Source organism: Somniosus microcephalus, chromosome 28 (genome assembly GCF_052327205.1).
Source record: "Somniosus microcephalus isolate GS21.2 chromosome 28, FLI_Smic_1.0, whole genome shotgun sequence".
Classification (NCBI taxonomy): Eukaryota; Metazoa; Chordata; class Chondrichthyes; order Squaliformes; family Somniosidae; genus Somniosus; species Somniosus microcephalus.
The window spans coordinates 34,672,930-34,694,000 of NC_141014.1; the positions used below are offsets into that span (position 1 = coordinate 34,672,930).

Sequence of the window (21,071 nt, forward strand, 5' to 3'; positions counted from 1 at the left end):
CCATGGGGAGTGAGCATCACAGCTCAGCCCAACCCTGTCCTAATCAAACATAATCACACGATTGCACTTTTCAGCAAAAGTCACTGGACGGGGGTCAGGAGCTGGTTTCTCCACCAACCTAGCCCGAGGTACTGAGGAGTGTAATACTTGGTTAAGGTTCCTTGAAACATTATCACCATAGTCTGTTACAGCCTTGCTGGAAATCCCTCCCTTTGGAGTCCAGTATTACCAAATGTAATGAAATACCCCCAAGAACACCGAATGTTTGAACTGGGCTCCGACGGCACAGCTGTGTGTGCGCGCGCTGTTTGGCATCTGGAGTTCGCCTTTCGCAAGCGGCGCACATTAGCTCCGTACAGTCCGAACTCCCACCGCTGTCCTCACCTGTCCTTGGTTGAACCAAATTGCATCCACCAGGCCTTCCACCACGCTGTCCAGATCTGCGGTGTCGAACACGATGAAAGGAGATTTCCCGCCAAGTTCCAGCGATAGCTTCTTGCCGGTGCCTGCTGTACAGCGGCGGAGGAGCTGCCCAACCTGTCCGGCACAGAAGTGTCAGGTTACATCAGCAGCTGAGCTACTGAAATCTCAATTATACAGGAATTCTTAAATCAGGACAAGGACAGCTTCACCTTTCGAGAGAACAACTCGCTTCCAAGTGCTGGCTAAAAGTCGCATCAGCATTTGACCCGATTACTCCAGGTTACAGGCCAGGTCTACCCTCCTCCTCACCACGTCTCTCAAAATGCTTGCTCTTGATACCATGTCTCACAGCCTTTCCTGGTAACATTCCCCGAATCAATCAGCCTTTGGATGAAAATGTTCCCCCAACTTCCCTTCTGACTCCCAACTTCCTCATCCTTAACCCTTCGCATTAGTGGGACAATTTGTCTGGACCAACCTTCTCTATTCCCTTCACAATCTCCAAAACTTAGATCCGCTCAAAATCTGCTCGTATCCCAAAGGAAACAAAACCCCAACATCCCACAGAAGCAGTGAGCATAGGGCTGGAAAAATCCCCCCTGGTTAGTTCGACAAAACAGCTACAGGAAACTCTTTATTATCCGGCACCAACGGGACCGGCGTGGTGCCGGTTAATCAAAAAGTCCGGGTTACAGAGAGGTATAGTTTAAAAGGTACGAGAGCTCCGTACACAGCAACAAATCCAGGCTTCCCTGTTGCTTAGCAACATGTGCAGGAACTCCAGCCACAGACCAAGCGTCTCTGTTGCTTAGCAACAGGTGCAGGAACCCCGGTTACACGGCCACAGATCCAGGAACGGCCACTAATATGAAGTAAAACTTACCTGAACCTACTCCTGAATTTTGCCGGTTAACAGAGGTTTCCGGTTATTTGGGTGCCGGTTAAAAGATAGTTTCCTGTACAAGTTTGTCCACCTCTGCCCTTCAATATCCATCTCCTGCTTGTCCATGTCTGGTGGCAGCTCCTTCTCACACCGACCAGCTTCTTCTCTGTTCCTTTTGAGGGCTCACTCTCTTGGGAGTAATTTCTCGCTCACAATTTTATCCCCCGCCTTTTCTGAAGGCGTTGGATGATTTCTTGGCTGGGCTCCAGACCCGTGAGCGCTGGCAGTCCTCCAGCACATTCCTCATGCGGGAGACTAGGCAGTGCGATCAGCAGGCCATTCAACCATGGAAGGCAAGCCCATCCCGTGCTCATCCAACGCCCGCTTTCCAATAGGAATCACTGGATAGGAGTCCGGGGCAGGAACTTTGCTTCACAAACGCCTCCCTAATGCAGGGGCACTGAGGCCAATTGAAGTGCAACAAGTGCTGTCCGACTAAGATCAGACAATCCAGCACAGATCAGTCACACTCTTACGGCTACGATAGCAAAATACTGCGGATGCTGGACATCCGAAATAACAACAGAAAACACTGGAAAAACTCAGCAGGCCCGGGCAACATCCGTGGAGAGAAACAGTCAACGTTTCAGGTTGAAGACCCTTCGTCAGGACTGCTTTTTTCTCAGTCCTGACGAAGGGTCTGTGACCAGAAACGTTGACTCTCTTTCTCTCTCCACGGATATTGCCTGGCCTGCTGAGATTTTCCAGTGTTTCCTGTTGTTATTTTACACTCTTACGGCTGGTCTGCATGGCTTAAGACCACACTGGGTAGTACCCTTTCCCCACTTGGCGAGTCACTGCAAAGCATTCCTTGCAGCCCGAAATCAGCTGCACGGCTCTCAACATGCAACTCATTTTCTGGCCTGGGGAATCACGTCGCAACTAAGAGGACAGGGAGATTAGCCTGATGCCATACGGCTACCAGTTCATGGAATTCTGTAGCCACCTGCCAGAAGGAGCTGGAGGGAAATTGGGGTGTCCAAAGGGAATGCATTACGCTGGTTAACTGCAGGCCCTGTAGTTCTGCAACACTGAGACACAACGAGCTAAGAGGAATAGGGTCAGATGAAATCACTTCGTCATTGAACCTGACTGGTCAAGATGCTGAAAATATGTGCCAGACACATGCTCTGTCAGGCTATAAACACCCAGTTATTAAGAGTTTTCCCCCCTGTTTTGTTGTCTGTTATTGCCACAGCAACTGTACGGCCCAGCTTCCAAAATGTCGGATTCTACACAGTTAAGGCAGCTGACAATGGACACAATGTCAAATAGCCAATATAAAACTAACAATTCACAGGAAGAATAGTATGCTTTATGCCAAAAAAAACACCAGTAACCAAAACCCAGCACATTTTGATTTTCTGTTGATTTTTTTTCGTGCTTAAGGCAAGCTATGTTAGCGCTTCTCATTTCAGGCAACAGATGTCAGCTGTTCCTCTACGTCGTCCCAGCGAGCATTCCCAAGGCCAGCGCAGGTTAGATTCAGAGCAAAACACTCTCTACACTCTCACGTCATTCACTCCCAGGCCGGGCACAGTACGAATACAAGAATAAAGCTCCCTCTATACCTTTTAATCAAACACTTCCAGATCATGTACAGCACAGAATTTTTTTTTTTTTTTTAATTCATTGATGGGATGTGGACGTCGCTGGCTAGGCCTGCATTTAGTGCCCATCCCTAATTGCCCTTGAGAAGATGGTGGTGAGCCGCCTTCTTGAACCGCTGCAGTCCATATGGTGTAGGTACACCCACAATGCTGTTAGGAAGGGAGTTCCAGGATTTTGGCCCAGTGACAGTGAAGGAACGGCGATACAGGTCCAAGTCAGGATGGTGTGTGGCTTGGAGGGGAACTTGTAGGTGGTGATGTTCCCATGCGTCTGCTGCCCTTGTCCTTCTAAGCGGTAGAGGTCGCGGGTTTGGAAGGTGCTGTTGAAGGAGCTTTGGCGAGTTGCTGCAGTGCATCTTGTAGATGGTACACACTGCAGCCACAGTGTGCCGGTGGTGGAGGGAGTGAATGTTGAAGGTGGATGGAGTGCCAGTTAAACAGGCTGCTTTATCCTGAATGGTGTCGAGCTTCTCGAGTGTTGTTGGAGCTGCACTCATCCAGGCAAGTGATCTGCAGTTAATGTTTACGGGGGGGGGGGCGGGCTGACAGGAACTTCAGCCCAATAAAGAGTGAATGGACAAGTGTAATGCATGGTTGACAGCAAAATCCAGCCCATTCACTTCAGTAAACATCACACTGCGAACTGTAAATAAATTGGCTTTCTGCCCAACATATAGGACTTGCATTTCGGCTGATTGCGCAGCCTAGTCACAGGGTTTGGCTCACTCTCATCATTAGGGAGATAGTTGTTGAGAAACACGTCAAAGGGTTGAGAAGCAGAAAATTTAAAGATTCATTTCACTTTGCAAATTCAGCAGAGGGGAACCCTCCCCGATTACCAGCCCCAGCCAAAAGGAAGTGCGAAGGCCACTTCCAGCACCCCTCCTGCTACCCCAGGCGAAACCAGAGATCGCACCTCGGGCCTTCTCGTCTGCTTGACCTTGGTGCTACATCAGCAGTGCCGTCACCAGAAGGCAACTGGGGCAGCTCATCAACTGGAAAGCTACAGAAAACAACCAGATGCCCCCCCACCACCCCTGTTGCTCAAATAATTGAGTGTTGGTCTCCTTCTCCCAGAGCTGTCAGTGCACCAAGTCCATCTGCCATGAATAGCAGCAATTCTTGGTCAGGCGGCACAACGCACCGTCTGTCAGGAGGTCAAGGTCAGCAGACGAGCACAAAGTAACGCAGATAGCAGGTTGATATTGCCTGCTCTCCGGGTAAAAGAGGGATGGGTGTGGGGGTGATTTAAACATAGAAAAATAGGAGCAGGAGTCGGCCACTCGGCCCTTCGAGCCTGCTCCGCCATTCAATAAGATCACGGCTGATCCTCTATCTCAATACCATATTCCCGCTCTCTCCCCATACCCCTTGATGCCTTGTGTGTCCAGAAATCTATTTATCTCCTTCTTAAATATATTCAGTGACTTGGCCTCCACAGCCTTCTGTGGTAGAGAATTCCACAGGTTCACCACCCTCCGAGTGAAGAAATTTCTCCTCATCTCAGTCCTAAATGTCCTACCCCGTATCCTGAGACTGTGACCCCTCGTTCTAGATCCCCCCCAGCCAGGGGAAACATCCGCCCTGCATCCAGTCTGTCTAGCCCTGTCAGAATTTTATACATTTCAATCAGATCCCCTCTCGTTCTTCTAAACTCTAGTGAATACAGGCCTAGTCGACCCAATCTCCCCTCATATCCCAGGAATCAGTCTGGTGAACCTTCGCTGCACTCCCTCTATGGCAAGTATATTCTTTCTTAGGTAAGGAGACCAAAACTGCACACAGTACTCCAGGTGTGGTCTCACCAAGGCCCTGTATAACTGTAGCAAGACATCCTTGCTCCTGCACTCAAATCCTCTTGCAGAGCACGGGAACTTAAAAGGGGGAAAAGATATAAACAGATTTAAGAGCAATGTCTCAGAGAATTCATCTGATGCAGTACCGCAGTGGAGCCGGTGAAGGCGACCTTGTCCACATCTTGGTGAGTTGCCAGCTTGCTGCCAAATGCTCCATTCCCTGTCACCACGTTGAACACTCCGGGTGGGAGGCCGGCCTCCGCGCAGATTTCAGCCAACAGCAAGGCGGTGAGTCGAGTGTATGTGGCTGGCTTCAACACCACTGTGTTACCTGGAGGTTCATAAGAAGAGGGGACCGTTCAGACTCGAGATGGGCATTCAAAGAAGCAGTGCAATCTTTCTCTATGGACTTCGCTAATGCACCGGCAAGCCTATCATTCATGGGCCACTGCATGGTTAGAAGTTATCTCAACTCTCAACCTTTACCACACCATGGACATTATGGGCTGGATTTTATCAATGGAGGCATGTAAGAGGCGGGACTACAACTTTTGGGGTTGTAGTCCTGCCTCCATCGAGTTGTGGCCAACCCACTCGATTTTCATTTGATTGACCTTGTTGAGCCCGCCCAGCAGGCTCAGCAGGCCAATTAAGGGCCACCCGGCAACAGGTGACGTCACAGATTGACATTTCATCTGTCAAGAGCTTTTGACAGATGAAATATCAGCGTTTGACAGCTCCTTGAAGCTGTCAAATACTGACAATCTGTACTCCAAGTTAATTCCTTCCTCTCAGGCTGATTTAGAGATCTCTCCAGAACAGAAAGCTGAATGCTGCAGATTTTGACAGGTGGCGGCCATTCTGCTTTCTGTGCCGGTGAGATGAGGGACTCCCGAGGCCTGAAGGAAGGCTGTAAATGTAAGTAAAACTTCTCTAAACACTTTACACACACCATACACACTTACCTCTGCACTCATGCACCCATCACTCACCTGAACACCAGACATCTCGAACCCGCCAAGCCCTTCAGCCCGACGGTCCGCCTCGCTAACTTGGCGTGGTTTGGAGCCGTCGGGAATCCCACACTTCAGGGATAAAAATAGGGATTAGGCGGCTCCCAGCACAGGTCGGGTACCCGCCTCCTGGGAAACGGGCATGGAGGCGGGTTGGGTTCGTGCCCCCCCGATTTCGCGATTTTAACCCCCCACACGCCTCAACGGCCTGATGAAAATCGAGTCCTATGTATTCATCTGTTGCTGTTCTTCCTGTTGGACTGAATCATAGACATTTACAGCACAGGAGGCGGCCATTCAGCCCATTGTGTCTGTGCCGGCCGAAAAAGAGCGATCCAGCCTCATCCCACTTTCCAGCTTTGTAGGTTAAGGCACAAGTGCTTTTTTTTTTTGCTTCCTGCCACTGAGCCAATATTGGATCCAACTTGCCACTTTCCCTTGGATCCCACGGGCTTTTACTTTTCTGAGCACTCTGCCACGTGGGACCTTGTCAAAAGCCTCGCTAAAATCCATGCAGACTACATCAAACACGCTACACTCATCAATCCTCCTTGTTAGCTCCTCAAAAAATTCCATCAAGTTAGTCAGACACATTAATGATGCAACCATGTCAGTCTTCAGGCTTTTGATTGAAAGAAAGAACTTGTATTTATATAGCCCAGCAAGACTGATAGTTGCCTGGACTAGCCGGTAGTCTAAGAGTTAACTCTCTCCAGCTGATCATCCATGCTTTTGTTACCTCCAGACGAGACTATTCCAGCGCGCTCCTGCGTGGCCTCCCACCTTCCATCAACATCAGCTCATCCAAAGCTCTGCTGCCCGTATCCTAACTCGCACCAAAACCGCTCACCGCTCACTGAACCACTCGCTGGCCTACACTGGGTCCCGGTCCAGCAATGCCTCAAATTGAAAATTTGCATCATATCGTGTTCGAATCCCTCCATAGGTGCCCCTCCCAACCTCAGTAACCTCCTCCAGCCCTACAAACCCTCTGCGGTCCTTCAATTCTGCTCTCTTGTGCATCTCCGATTTCCTTCGTCCCACCATTGGTGGCTGTGCCTTCTGCTGTCTAGGTCCTAAGCCCTGGAATTCCCTCCCTAAACCTCTCTGCCTCTCTCTCCTCCATTAAGAAGCTACTTAAAATCTTCCTCTGACCAAGCTTTTGGTCGCCCATCTTAATATTTCCTTATGCGGCTCAATATCACACCTGGCTCGATAATGCTCAAGTGAAGCACCTTGGGGCGCTATATAAATGTAAGTTTTTGTTTGTAACAGTCTGAATTTTCAAAAGGTGCAAGGTTTTCTTCAAAGCAATTAGAAGAGTGGCCCGAGAGCCTCATGAACAGATGGCATTGCAGAAATGCTGTCAGTGGGCTCAACTCAAAAGGCAGCTGCTGCAAGATTTACTCCGAGATACAAGGTGGTTTGCTAACTCGTGCATATTATGCAGCCTGCAGCTAGCTTTAGGCCTCCTCTAACCTTTAGCATCGGTGAGCTTCATTTGTGGCCTTATACAAACTGGGGATTGCAGAGTCTAACAAAGGAGATGAGAGGGGTTTGTATCGCCCCAGTGTGAACACATCGGCCCTGACATTGAGCGAGTCTAATGGACAATTCGGCTTCCTTGGCACTGTAAAAAGGAAGCGATTTTCCAATTAAAAATACATTATCTGGAGTAAACACCGTCACTGATTGTTCTTCCAAACATCGTAAACTGATGAGAAAAATCAAGGTAAGTTGATCAGTTTATAGACCTCACCGAACAAAAGATTTCAGATAGTAATCTCCCTTTGAACTACAAACAACTATTAGGGCAAGAGTTGGTCAAAAGGCTTCAAACACACCTAATCAGTCTGGAATTTACAATTGTAGATTAAGAACATAAAAGAAATAGGAGCTGGAGTCGGCCATTTGGTTCTTTGAGCCTGCTCCGCCATTCAATGAGATCATGGCAGATCTTCTACCTCATCTCCACTTTCCTGCACTATCCCCATATCCCTTAATTTCCTTAATATTAAAAAATCTATCGGTCTGTCTTGAATATACTTAACAACTGAGTCTCCACAGCCCTCTGGGGTACAGAATTCCAAAGATTCACCACCCTCTGAGTGAAGAAATTTCTCCTCATCTCAGTCCTAAATGGCCGACCCCTTATTCTGAGACTGTGACCCCTGGTTCTAGACTCCCCAGCCAGGGGAAACATCCTCCTTACATCTACCCTGTCAAGCCCTGTAAGAATTTTGTATGTTTCAATGAGATCACCTTTTATTCTTCTAAACTCTAGAGAATATAGGCCTAGTCTACTCAATCTCTCCTCATAGGACAATCCCCCCATCCCAGGAATCAGTCTGGTGAACCTTCGCTGCACTCCCTCTATGGCAAGTATATCCTTCCTTAGGTAAGGAGACCAAAACTGTACACAATACTCCAGGTGTGGTCTCACCAGGGCCCTATATAATTGCAGTAAGACGTCTTTACTCTTATACTCAAATCCTCTTGTAATAGAGGCCAACATACCATTTGCTTTCCTAATTGCTTGCTGTACCTGCATGTTAACTTTCAGTGATTCGTGTACAAGGACACCCACGTCCCTCTGAACACCAACATTTCCCAATCTCTCACCATTTAAAAAATACTCTGCTTTTCTATTTTTCCTACCAAAGTGGATAACTTCACATTTCTCCACATTATATTCCATTTGCCATGTTCTTGCCCACTCACTTAGCCTATCTATATCTCCTTGCCTCCTTGCATCCTCCTCACAATTTACATTCCCACCTAGTTTTGTATCAGATTGTACTCTACAGGCAAGAAAACAGCTCTGGTCTGAATGAAATCAGTGGCTTTTCCTGAATAATATACAGTAGGTCCCTGTTTGTCTTGTTGCTGAGTGATTTGCTCACTTGTCCTACTGTCTTGATTCAACAGCTTGCATTATAAAATAAAATTTGACACCAAGCCACATAAGGAGATATTAGGGCAGGTGACCAAAAGCTTGGTCAAAGAGGTAGGTTTTAAGGAGCGTCTTAAAAGGAGGAAAGAGATGTAGAGAGGCGGAGAGGTTTAGGGAGGGAATTCTAGAGCTTAGGGGCCCAGGCAGCTGAAGGCACAGCCGCCGATGGAGGAGCGATTAAAATCGGGGATGCGCAAGAGGCCAGAATTAGAGCGCAGAGATCTCGGAGGGGTTGTGGGGATGGAGGAGGTTACAGGGATAGGGAGGGGCGAGGCCATGGAGGGATTTGAAAACGAGGATGAGAACTTTTAAAATCGAGGCGTTGCTGAACCGGGAGCCAATGTAGGTCAGCGAGCACAGGGGGAGACGGGCGAACGGGACTTGCTGCGAGTTAGAACACGGGCAGCAGAGTTTTAGGTGACCTCAAGTTTACATAGGGTAGAACGTGGGAGACCGGCCAGGAGTGCGTTGGAATAGTCAAGTCTAGAGGTAGCAAAGCTTGAAGTAGTGCTGCAGATTTATTTTTTCTAGCCCATTTATTATCTTAAATACCTCTACGACTTCCCCTCTTAGTCACCACCTTTCAGGGATAAATAGACCAAGTTTCTTCAGTCTTTCCTCATAATTCAGCCCTCTGGCATTAGGGATCAGTCTGCCAGCTCCTCTCTACACCGCCGCCAAGGCTTGACTGTCTCTCTTGTACATCGATGACCAATGGTGCTCAAAGCTGCAAGGGGCTTGGCCATTTAGGACTGAGATGAGGGGAAATTTCTTCACTCAGAGGGTTCTGAATCTTTAGGATTCTCTGCCCCAGAGGATTGTAGATGCTCAGTCGTCGAGTATCTTCAGGACTGAGATCGATAGGCAGTAAGGGAGGATAAGACGAGAAAGTGGAGTTGAGGTCGAAGATCAGCCATGATCTTACAGAATGGCGGAGCAGGCTCAAGGGGCCGTATGACCTACTCCTATTTCTTATGTTCAGTTTTAGCTTGACATAGCTGCTGAATATTTTATGCCAGGTGAAGCTGACAATTCATGAGCACCATAGACTGGTCCATTCTCATTTCATTCTTCAGATTTAGTTTTACTGTGAAAATGCCAATGCCTTACCCATAGCTAGAGCTGGACAAATTTTCCAGGTCAGCAACATCAAAGGGAAGTTCCAGGGAACGATTGCTGCGACAACACCTGGATAGAGAGGAGGGGAAATGCATTTAATGGCAAAACATAATCAGGATGCAGCAAAAAAAAATATGAACATCCCTCTATTCAGAATCGTGACATTTTACCTATAGCTCGCATTTTCGGACATGTTTAATGAACCTTAGTGTGTACAGACGATTGATTTAAAATGGCACAGTGGATTAGAATCAAGCACAAGAGGAGAATCTGGTCTCTCTGCTGGCTGCAAGAGTCCCCTCATCTAGAACGCAAGACGTTTTTACATGATGAAGGCTACCTCGGTTGTTAAATGGGCAATGAGTTTGGAGCAGTCCCAACTCCTCGTACATGGCACAAAAATGTCCCATGTTCAGCTAAATCTGGCACTAGGTTTTCAGCATCACTCAGAGGTGCCACGAGGGAGGTTTAGTGTGGGAAATGGAAAAGATCGCACTGGTACAGTAGGCATGCTCTTCTGAAGTTGGGCTGACTGCAGAAAACTAGCTATGCTATGTGATCCAAGTGTGCTTGATGAGGCAATGTAGACGGAGTTTTACTCTGTATCTAACCCGTGCTGTGCCTGCCCTGGGAGTGTTTGATGGGACAGTGTAGAGGGAGCTTTACTCTGTATCTAACCCGTGCTGTACCTGCCCTGGGAGTGTTTGATGGGACAGTGTAGAGGGAGCTTTACTCTGTATCTAACCCGTGCTGTACCTGCCCTGGGAGCGTTTAATGGGACAGTGTAGACGGAGTTTTACTCTGTATCTAACCGGTGCTGTACCTGCCCTGGGAGTGTTTGATGGGACAGTGTAGAGGGAGCTTTACTCTGTATCTAACCCGTGCTGTACCTGCGCTGGGAGTGTTTGATGGGACAGTGTAGAGGGAGCTTTACTCTGTATCTAACCCGTGCTGTACCTGCCCTGGGAGTGTTTGATGGGACAGTGTAGAGGGAGCTTTACTCTGTATCTAACCCGTGCTGTACCTGCCCTGGCAGTGTTTGATGGGACAGTGTAGAGGGAGCTTTACTCTGTATCTAACCCGTGCTGTACCTGTCCTGGGAGTGTTTGATGGGACAGTGTAGAGGGAGCTTTACTCTGTATCTAACCCGTGCTGTACCTGCCCTGGCAGTGTTTGATGGGACAGTGTAGAGGGAGCTTTACTCTGTATCTAACCCGTGCTGTACCTGCCCTGGGAGTGGTTGATGGGACAGTGTAGAGGGAGCTTTACTCTGTATCTAACCCCGTGCTGTACCTGCCCTGGGAGTGTTTGATGGGACAGTGTAGAGGGAGCTTTACTCTGTATCTAACCCGTGCTGTACCTGCCCTGGCAGTGTTTGATGGGACAGTGTAGAGGGAGCTTTACTCTGTATCTAACCCCGTGCTGTACCTGCCCTGGGAGTGTTTGATGGGACAGTGTAGAGGGAGCTTTACTCTGTATCTAACCCCGTGCTGTACCTGCCCTGGGAGTGTTTGATGGGACAGTGTAGAGGGAGCTTTACTCTGTATCTAACCCGTGCTGTACTTGCCCTGGGAGTGTTTGATGGGACAGTGTAGAGGGAGCTTTACTCTGTATCTAACCTGTGCAGTACCTGCCCTGGGAGTGTTTGATGGGACAGTGTAGAGGGAGCTTTACTCTGTATCTAACCCGTGCTGTACCTGCCCTGGGAGTGTTTGGTGCAGACGCTGGGTGCTTATGTGGAAAGTGAAAATTTAGGGGCGGGGTGGGGGGCGGCCCACAATCCAGCTTGGCTGTGGTGCCCCTTTCCCCTCGTAATGAAACTGCCTGACGACAACTACTGCCTAGGCACATGCATGAAGAATGGCCACCTGGATGAGGTAGTGTAGGGCCGCTGGTAATGGCACTGCACCGGAACAAAAGTCAGTGCCTTCTGATTTTCGGGGCGGGGGGGGGGGGGGGGGGGGGGGGAGGAGAAATTTAGCAAATAAACCAATAAAACCACCGTTGGTAGTTGCTCGCCCGTTAGGCTGTGCCTCTGCTTCAGCCTCTCCTGAACCAACCAAATCACAAATGTCAATTCCGTTCCTGTTCTGCTCGCACCATTACATTGAAAACTTTACCTTCATCTGTGTTCCAGCATTCAGCGCTTTTCACAGCTTAATTTTCTGCACCAGTTAACCGCAGACTGCAGTAGACAAAGAATAAAAATGGTTTCACCCATTTCGTGTGTGTGGGGTGAGGAACGGATGAGGGTTTTGGCTGATTTGATCGAAGTTTTCAAGATATTAAAGAGAACAGATAGGGGAGAGAGAGAGAGAAACCATTTCCGCTGGTTGAGGAGTCTAGGACTAGTGGACAGAGTCAAAAAATTAGAGCCAGACCTTTCAGGAGTGAAGTTAGGAAACACTTCTACACACAAAGGGTGGTAGGTGTCTGGAACTCCCTTCCGCAAACGGCAATTGGTGCTGGATCAATTGTTAGTTTTAAATCTGAGATTGATAGGTTATTGTTAACCAAGGGTATTCAGGGATATGGGCCAAAGGCGGTTAGATGGAGTTAGGTCGCAGATCAGCCATGATCTCATTGAATGGCGGAACAGGCTCGAGGGGCTAAATGCCCTCCTCCTGTTCCTATGTGTTTGTGCTAATCTTGCCTGACAGTTTCAATGAAGCTCATTTCTGGGGCTTAACAGCTCTGCATCGAGTGCGCGTTTCCAGCTTGCTCTCTATTCAAACACTTTCAGTCTGCTGCCTCCGCCTGGTGGCAGAATGGAATAATAAGGGACGACACTAACTTGTAAATGCAGTCTTAACACAGAAGTCGACCTCCTCCCAGTGCCAGGAGTCAATTTGTATAAATTATCCTAGAGCATTTGAAGGAAGTTCCTTGGGAACATAGCCATCTGAGTATTATAAAGCCCTGCACGTTTCTCCTCACTGAGATGGTAGCTCCTTGATGATCAAACAGCTAATTGGAATGAATGATGCATTTTAGAAAGAACAATGAACTTACATTTATACAGCGCCTTTCACGGCCTCCAGACGTCGCAAAGAGCTTTACAGCCAATGAAGTACTTTTTGAAGTGTAGTCACTGTTGTAATGTAGGAAACGCAGCAGCCAATTCGTGCACAGCAAGCTCCCACAAACAGCAATGTGATAATGACCAGATCATCTGTTTTAATGATGTTGATTGAGGGATAAATATTGGCCAGGACACCGGGGAGAACTCTCCTGCTCTTTTATCGAAATAGTGCCATTGGATCTTTTACGTCCGCCTGAGAGAGCAGACGGGGCCTCGGTTTAACGTCTCATCCGAAAGACGCCACCTCCGACAGTGCAGCACTCCCTCAGCACCGCGCTGGGAGTGTCAGCCCAGATTATGTGCCCAAGTCTCTGGAGTGGGGACTTGAACCCACAACCTTCTGACTCAGAGGCGAGGATGCCACCCCTTGAAAATTTTCTTTTCGAAGTGGTTTCTGTCTCCATAGCTGAGCTCATACTGACCTACTGGCTTCCAGTCCTTCATTTCGACATCCATTAGCTGTGCCCAGCCGGCATGGTGATAGAAGTGTCGCACTACCAGCGGGATGTCGCAGTCTCGTGACTCACGGATTGGCTTCCCATTGTCTAAGGTCTCCAGCACACTCAACAGTCTCTGATGCTTCTGAACGTTTCTGGCAATACTGCGCAAACAAAACACCACAGTGACCAGTACAGCAGGCACATCTCCATCCTTCCCAAATATTGATCTCAAACAGCCCCATGCAATAAAGTCTCTGCAAGTCTGATACTCACAATGTGATGAGAGGCGTTGGATATTTTGCAATTCTACTGGGAAGGTACAGGAAATTATGAGGGGCCTAGATAGAGTGGATAGGAAGGACCTATTTCCCTTAGCAGAGGAGGTCAGTAACCAGGGGGCATAGATTTAAAGTAACTGGTCGGAGGTTTAGAGGGGAGTTGAGGAGAACTTTCTTCACCCAGAGGGTGGTGGGGGTCTGGAACTCACTGCCTGAAAGGGTGGTAGAGGAAGAAACCCTCATCACATTTAGGAAGTATTTGGATATGCACTTGAAGTGCCGTAACCTACAGGGCTACAGACCAAGAGCTGGAAAGTGGGCTTAGGCTGGCTGTTTTTTTTTGGCCGGCACTTTTTCTTCATCTGGCAGACACAGGTGGCCTCCTTATGTGTCGTAAATTTTTATGATTCTATCAATGGTTCCAGCCAAACTTATTTTTTAAAAGTGTAAATACTGTAGCACCCGTAGAGTAAATTGAAATGTTGCTGTACCCATTATGAACTATGCATTTATCAGCAAGGATCTCAAATGGTAGAAGTCAAGTACTTCAGCGCTATTATGGACGCTGCAGCCTCATTCTACGCATCAATATCGCAAATGAATGGATGTAACAGGTTATGTCCCCTAAAGTATTTGCATTATATTTTCAACACACATCCTACATTTGCACTGCTGGGGAGTGTATTTGGGATTGAATGTTGGGGTGGCGGCTGGAACTCTGTGATCGACCACAGCATCTCCGGTACAGTATCTGCCAAATGTACTTGCAATGCTGGGTACAAGCTTACTGTAACTGTTGACTGCACCTGCGATGGTGGTACACAGCCATGGGATCACAAGTTCAGTCAGTGATTTAGCACAATGTACATGTGGCTCCAACATCCAAACTCTACTCTCCCCAACAGCTGATTATGACAAGGCTACAGTACAAAGCCTACATCATCTTCATCGGTCAGTTGGTATCTATTTGACTGATTAGCTCGATTAAGGCTCACTATCCATCCAGGATCGAAAGCCAATTGTACGACTGGGACTTTGTAAAATGGCTGAGCACAGACATGTTTTAAATAATTCAACTTCTCTTCCAACCCGCCCAGTGTGGCTGCAGTGTGCACCATCTACAAGATGCAGTGCAGCAACTCGCCAAGGCTTCTTCGGCAGCACCTCCCAAACCCGCGACCTCTTCCACCTGGAAGGACAAGGGCAGCAGGCACATGGGAACACCACCACCTCCAAGTTCCCCTCCAAGTTGCACACCATCCTGACTTAGAAGTATATTGGCCGATCCTTCATCATCGCTGGGTCAAATTCCTGAAACTCCCTCCGACCGCTGTGGGAGCACCTTCACCACACGGACTAAAGCGGTTCAAGGCGGCGGCTCACCACCACCTTCTCAAGGGCAACTAGGAATGGGCAATAAATGCTGGCCTTGCCAGCAACGCCCACATCCCATGAATAAATTTAAAAAAACAAAGGCAAAAGGCATGCTCATGAAAATACGGCGGAAACACAAATTAAGCTGAGAAAGTGACTTAAGACAATGTTCAAATAAGGCTGAAAGTTAGAAAAATCCCTTGCAAAGAAAGCAGAACCAATTCCCAGAATGCTGATCAACTCCTTCCAAAAGGAGCTGGATAAACACTTTGCTAATAAATAGATTGAACGGAGTCACTGCTGCTGCACAGATCAGAATTTCCAAATGCGGCAAAATTTAGTGCCAATTGTGTGCTATGGTCACAAGCCCACTGCAAGACTGGGGAATTTGTAATCCACCAGTCTGGACTAAATTCAAATCCACATCCCACACTGCGATTGAATTATCTACTGAAACAAGGCGTAGAGCATCATACAGTACCTGTACAGGTGCCTCGCTCTCACATGACACGGCAGCTTGCTCCAAGTCTCAAAAGCCTTCTTTGCGGCTTTTACCGCCAGTTCTACATCCTCTTCCTCGCCCTCGATGGTGGTGGCCAGAGTTGCCCCTGGGGGAAATAAAACATTTTTCAATAAAAGCTGACGCTTCAGTTGGGTAGGAACATAGCAACAGGAGGCGGCCATTCAGCCCCTCGAGCCTGTTCCGCCATTCAATGAGATCATGGCTTATCTGTGGCGCTATATAAATGTAAGTTCTTGTTCTTTCTTTCTAAAAGGCATCATTCATTCCAATTAGCTGTTTGATCATCAAGGAGCTACCATCTCAGTGAGGAGAAAAGTGAAGGACTTTATAATACTCAGATGGCTATGTTCCCAAGGAACCTCCTTCAAATGCTCTAGGATAATTTGGCACTGGGAGGAGGTCGACTTCTGTGTTAAGACTGCATTTACAAGTTAGTGTCATCCCTTATAGAAACCTAGAAGATAGGAGCAGGAGTAGGCCATTCGGCCCCTCGAGCCTGCTCCGCCATTTAATGAGATCATGGCTGATCATCCAAATTCAGTACCCTGTCCCTGCTTTCTCTCCATATCCCTTGATCCCTTTAGCCTTAAGAAATATATCTAACTCCTTCTTGAATATATTTAATGAATTGGCCTCAACTGCCTTGTGTGGTAGAGAATTCCACAGGTTCACCACTCTCTGGGTGAAGAAATTCCTCCTCATCTCAGTCCTAAATGGCTTATCCCTTATCCTTAGACTGTGACCCCTGGTTCTGGACTCCCCTGCCATCGGGAACATCCTTCCTGCATCTAGTCTGTCCAGTCCTGTTAGAATTTTATAATTCCATTCTGCCACCAGGTGGAGGCAGCAGACTGAAAGTGTTTGAATAGAGAGCAAGCTGGAAACGCGCACTCGATGCAGAGCTGTTAAGCCCCAGAAATGAGCTTCATTGAAACCGTCAGGCAAGATTAGCACAAACACATAGGAACAGGAGGAGGCCATTCAGCCCCTCGAGCCTGTTCTGCCATTCAACGAGATCATGGCTGATCTGCGACCTAACTCCATATACCCGCCTTTGGCCCATATCCCTCAATACCCTTGGCTAGCAAAAATCTATCAATCTCCGATTTAAAAGTATGAATTGAGCTAGCATCTACTGCTTTTCATGGGAGAGTGTGCTACATTTCTATCACCCTTTGTGCGAAGAAGTGTTACCTAACATCTCTCCTGAAAGGCCTGGCTTTGATTTTAAGGTTTTGGGACTTCGTCCTAAACTCCACCGTGAGCAGAAAAGGTTTCTCTCCATCTACCCTACCACTTCCGTTCAAAATCCTTACTTAATCGCTGTTAATAAGACACACAGAAAGAACAGGATTTGATGTCTGTTCCCAAGCCTCAGCCCATCTGCTGCTGAAACCCTCATCCATGGTTTAGTTACCTCCCGACTCGACTATTCTAATTCTATCCTGGCCGGCCTCTCATCTTCCACCCTCCATAAATTTGAGTCCATCCAAAGCTCTGCTGCCCATATCTTAACTTGCACTGTCCCATTCACCCATCAGCCACACTCGCAGACCGACATTTATATAGCACCTATTACAGGAAACGCTCTCTTAACCGGCAAAATTCAGGAGTAGGTTCAGGTAAGTTTTACTGTGGCCGTGTAACCGGGCTTCCTGGATCTGTGGCCGTGTAACTGGGGTTCCTGGATCTGTGGCCGTGTAACCGGGGTTCCTGGATCTGTGGCCGTGTAACCGGGGTTCCTGGATCTGTGGCCGTGTAACCGGGGTTCCTGGATCTGTGGCCGTGTAACCGGGGTTCCTGGATCTGTGGCCGTGTAACCGGGGTTCCTGGATCTGTGCCCGTGTAACCGGGGTTCCTGGATCTGTGCCCGTGTAACCGGGGTTCCTGGATCTGTGGCCGTGTAACCAGGGCTCCTGCACCTGTGGCCGTGTAACAGGGACTCCTGGATCTGTGGCCGTGTAACCGGGGTTCCTGGATCTGTGGCCGTGTAACCAGGGTTCCTGGATCTGTGGCCGTGTAACCGGGGCTACTGCACAAGTGCCGTGTAACCGGGACTCCTGGATCTGTGGCCGTGTACGGGGCTCTCGTACCTTGGTAAGTATACCTCTCTGTAATCCCGACTTTTTGATCAACCAGCACTACGCCGGTCCCGTCGGTGCCGGATAAAAAAAAGAGTTTCCTGTATGATCGAAAGACAGCATCTGTGACAACGCAGCACTCCCTCAATACTGCGCTGATGTGTCGGTCTAGATTATAAGCTCAAGTCCCCAAGTAGGGCTTGAACTCACAACCTTCTGACTCATAAATGAGCCATTTCCTTCGCTTGCCCAGAGAGTAGAACAGATGATTACTACATTCCTCACTGCCTACTGTCACATCACGAGGAGCAACCATATGCTGCTCTGCGGATGTACGCAAGCTGACACTTGCTGGATTTTCATTGAGGCGGCGTGTAGGAGGCGGGACGACAACTTTCGGGGTTGTAGTCCCGCCTCCATCAAGTTGTGGCCAACCCATGCGATTTTCACTTGATTGACCTTGTTGATTGACCTTGTTGAGCCCGCCCAGCGGGCTCAGCAGGCCAATTAAGGGCCACCAGGCAAAGGTGATGTCACAGATTGATATTTCATCTGTCAAGACCTTTTGACAGATGAAATATCAGCGTTTCACAGCTGTTTGAAGCTGTCAAATACTGACAATCTGTACTCCAAGTTAATTCCTTCTTCTCAGGCCGATTTAGAGATCTCTCCAGAACAGGAAGCTGAATGCTGGAACTTTTGACAGCTCGCGGCCATTCTGCTTTCTGTGCCGGTGAGATGAGGAACTCCCGAGACCTGAAGGGAGGAAGGCTGTAAAGGTAAGTAAAACTTCTTTAAACACTTTACACACACCAAACACACTTACCTCTGCACTCATGCACCCATCACTCACCTGAACACCGGACATCTCGAACCCTCCAAGCCCTTCAGCCCGACGGTCTGCCTCGCTAACTTGGCGTGGTTTGGAGCCGTCGGGAATCCCACACTTCAGCAATAAAAATAGGGATTAGGCTAAAAACTGCCTGTTGACTACCTGTTAACAGGCAGTTAATGGGCACTAATCCCCTTCCCGCCTCGGGGAGGCGGATCCCAGCACAGGTCGGGTATCCGCCTCCTTTGAAACGGGCATGGAGGGGGGTTGGGGGCGGGATGGGTTCGTGCCCCCCTATTTCGAGATTTTAACCCCCCCACACGCCTCCAATCCCGCCTCCGCGGCCCAATGAAAATCCTGCCCCAAGACTCACAAACTAGCTGTAACAGTACCAGACAGGAGTGCATTGTTCCCCTTTACGCAATGTGCAAGTAGGGAGCTGCCACTGAGGTAGATCCCTTTTACCCACTGTGTATTGTGCATCTATACGAACTGATGCAAACACACATTTGAGCTACACAACACCAGATGGAAGCGAATCGTTCCCTTTCACCCCATGCATGTCCGAGTCCCATAAGCTGTACACAAGACCAGAAGGCAGTAAACTGTGGGACTGAAAACAGTCAGCGTTGTGAAGCAAAGAAATCCCGTCACCATGCACAAAGAGGAAGTGCACTGTACCAATACCTCCTCACAACCCTCAGACGTGGCAGAACCTGGCCGATGAAAGGGAGGACAAGAAGTGATACTGAATGTTTTCAAAGTCTTCAGTGACAGAGGAGCAGCAAGTGAGAAGTAGTGTTAGCTTCTATATTGAAAAGACATGCGCTTACCAGTAGCAGGGTTTTTTGTCACATAGAACTTCCGGTTTTCGGGCTTCACCCACTTGCCTCCAATGTAGTGACCGAAACACCGCTTGTGATAATCCAGCCAAGCCTAGCGGAAAGAAATTGGATTTATTGAGAAGAGATTTTCCTTTCCTGCGATCATCCACCCTCCTCATCTTTAGACACCAACTCTTGCTGGGGTACAGTTCATGGCCGTCAGCTTGCCCTCACCCAAGTGGCCATTTTGACAAGCAAATCCAAGCAAGAATTACCGAATAATGATCGGGGGGGGGGGTACTGGGAACCTGGCTGATGTCCACCCCCTCCTGTCCGGAGGCTAATTGGATTGACCCTTTCGTCTCACTGGGAAATCAGCCAACTCAACACTGACCAGAGAGGAGGACTCGGGTCTTAATGATCTGCATCGCTCAATGCCAGCTGTGGCTCACTGGGCCGCACTCTCGCCTCTGAGTCCGAAGGTTGTGGGTTCAAGTCCCACTCCAGAGACTTGAGCACAAAAATCTAGGCTGACACTGCAGTAGCAGTACTGAGGGAGTGCCGCACTGTCGGAGGTGCCCTCTTTCGGACGAGACGTTAAACCTGCGCTCTCATGTGGACATAAAAGATCCCGTGGCCACTATTTTGAAGCAGCGCAGGGAAGTTCTCCCCAGTGTCCCTCAATCAACATCACTAAAACAGATTATCTGGTCATTATCACATTGTTGTTTGTGGGAGCTTGCTGTGCGCAAATTGGCTGCTGCGTTTTCTACAACAGTGACTACACTTCAAAAAGTACTTTGAACAGGTGAAACAGCGATTTACTTGTACTTCTTGCAATCTAGTATACTGTATTCGCTGCTCACGATGCGGTCTCCTCTACATTGGGGAGACCAAACGCAGATTGGGTGACCCACTTTGCGGAACACCTCCGTTCAGTCCATAAGGATGACCCCGAGCTTCCGGTCACTTTAATTCTCCGCCCCACTCCCACTCTGATCTCTCTGTCCTCGGCCTTTTACACTGTTCCAACGAAGCTCAACGTAAGTTCAAGGAACAGCACCTCATCTTTCGATTAGGCACTTTACAGCCTTCTGGGCTCGACACTGAGTTCAACAACTTCAGACCATAACCTCGGCCCCCATTTTTTCGGATGGCAGCTGTTGCTGTTGATTCTGCTATTCCCATTTACACCTCCTCTAGACCCATCTTTTGTTTCTTTACTTGTCCCATTCCCATCTCCTTTCACCTTGCACCATCATCCCTTTTGTTCTTTCCTCCCCTCCCCCCTTTCCCTGCCCCGCACTTGCTTAAAATCTGGTCCATCTCTAACTTTTTCCAGTTCTGACGAAGGGTCATCCACCTGAAACGTCGACTCTGTTTCTCTCTCCACAGATACTGCCTGACCTGCTGAGTAGTTCCAGCATTTTCGTTTTTATTTCAAAAAGTACTTAATCGGCTGTAAAGCGCTTTGGGACGTCCTGAGGCCATGAAAGGCGCTATATAAATGCAAGTCTTTCTTTTTTCCCCCACACAGGATGTTGCCTTTACACACAGGGCCATTGGAAGAACTAAGAACATATTCTTATTTACAGGGGTAGAGTTGGGAACTACAGTTCGTGGGAATGCGCTACCTGGAACAAGATCTAGGATTGCTATTTTAACAAAGAACTGAAAGGGGAGGAAAAAAGGTGAACAGATATCCTTTTCGACTCAGTTTTTTCTCTCTAATCATAGGGTCTCAATTTGCTTTGTGATTGGCCCTTGGTCACAGAAACAT

The 21,071-nt window shown here is 48.4% G+C and overlaps 1 protein-coding gene across 1 annotated transcript in view; it reads right to left on the minus strand.

The window, feature by feature from the left end:
• Positions 1-21,071, minus strand: part of aldh16a1 (aldehyde dehydrogenase 16 family, member A1) — a 68,680-nt gene that overhangs the window by 37,058 nt on the left and 10,551 nt on the right. Inside the window, exons 2-7 of the mRNA XM_085969767.1 lie at positions 19,301-19,403; positions 15,513-15,639; positions 13,362-13,540; positions 9,849-9,926; positions 4,919-5,103; positions 385-537 (exon numbers count right to left, since the gene is read on the minus strand). Coding sequence (XP_085825893.1) covers positions 385-537; positions 4,919-5,103; positions 9,849-9,926; positions 13,362-13,540; positions 15,513-15,639; positions 19,301-19,403 — 825 coding nt within the window. The remainder of the gene's footprint in view (positions 1-384; positions 538-4,918; positions 5,104-9,848; positions 9,927-13,361; positions 13,541-15,512; positions 15,640-19,300; positions 19,404-21,071) is intronic.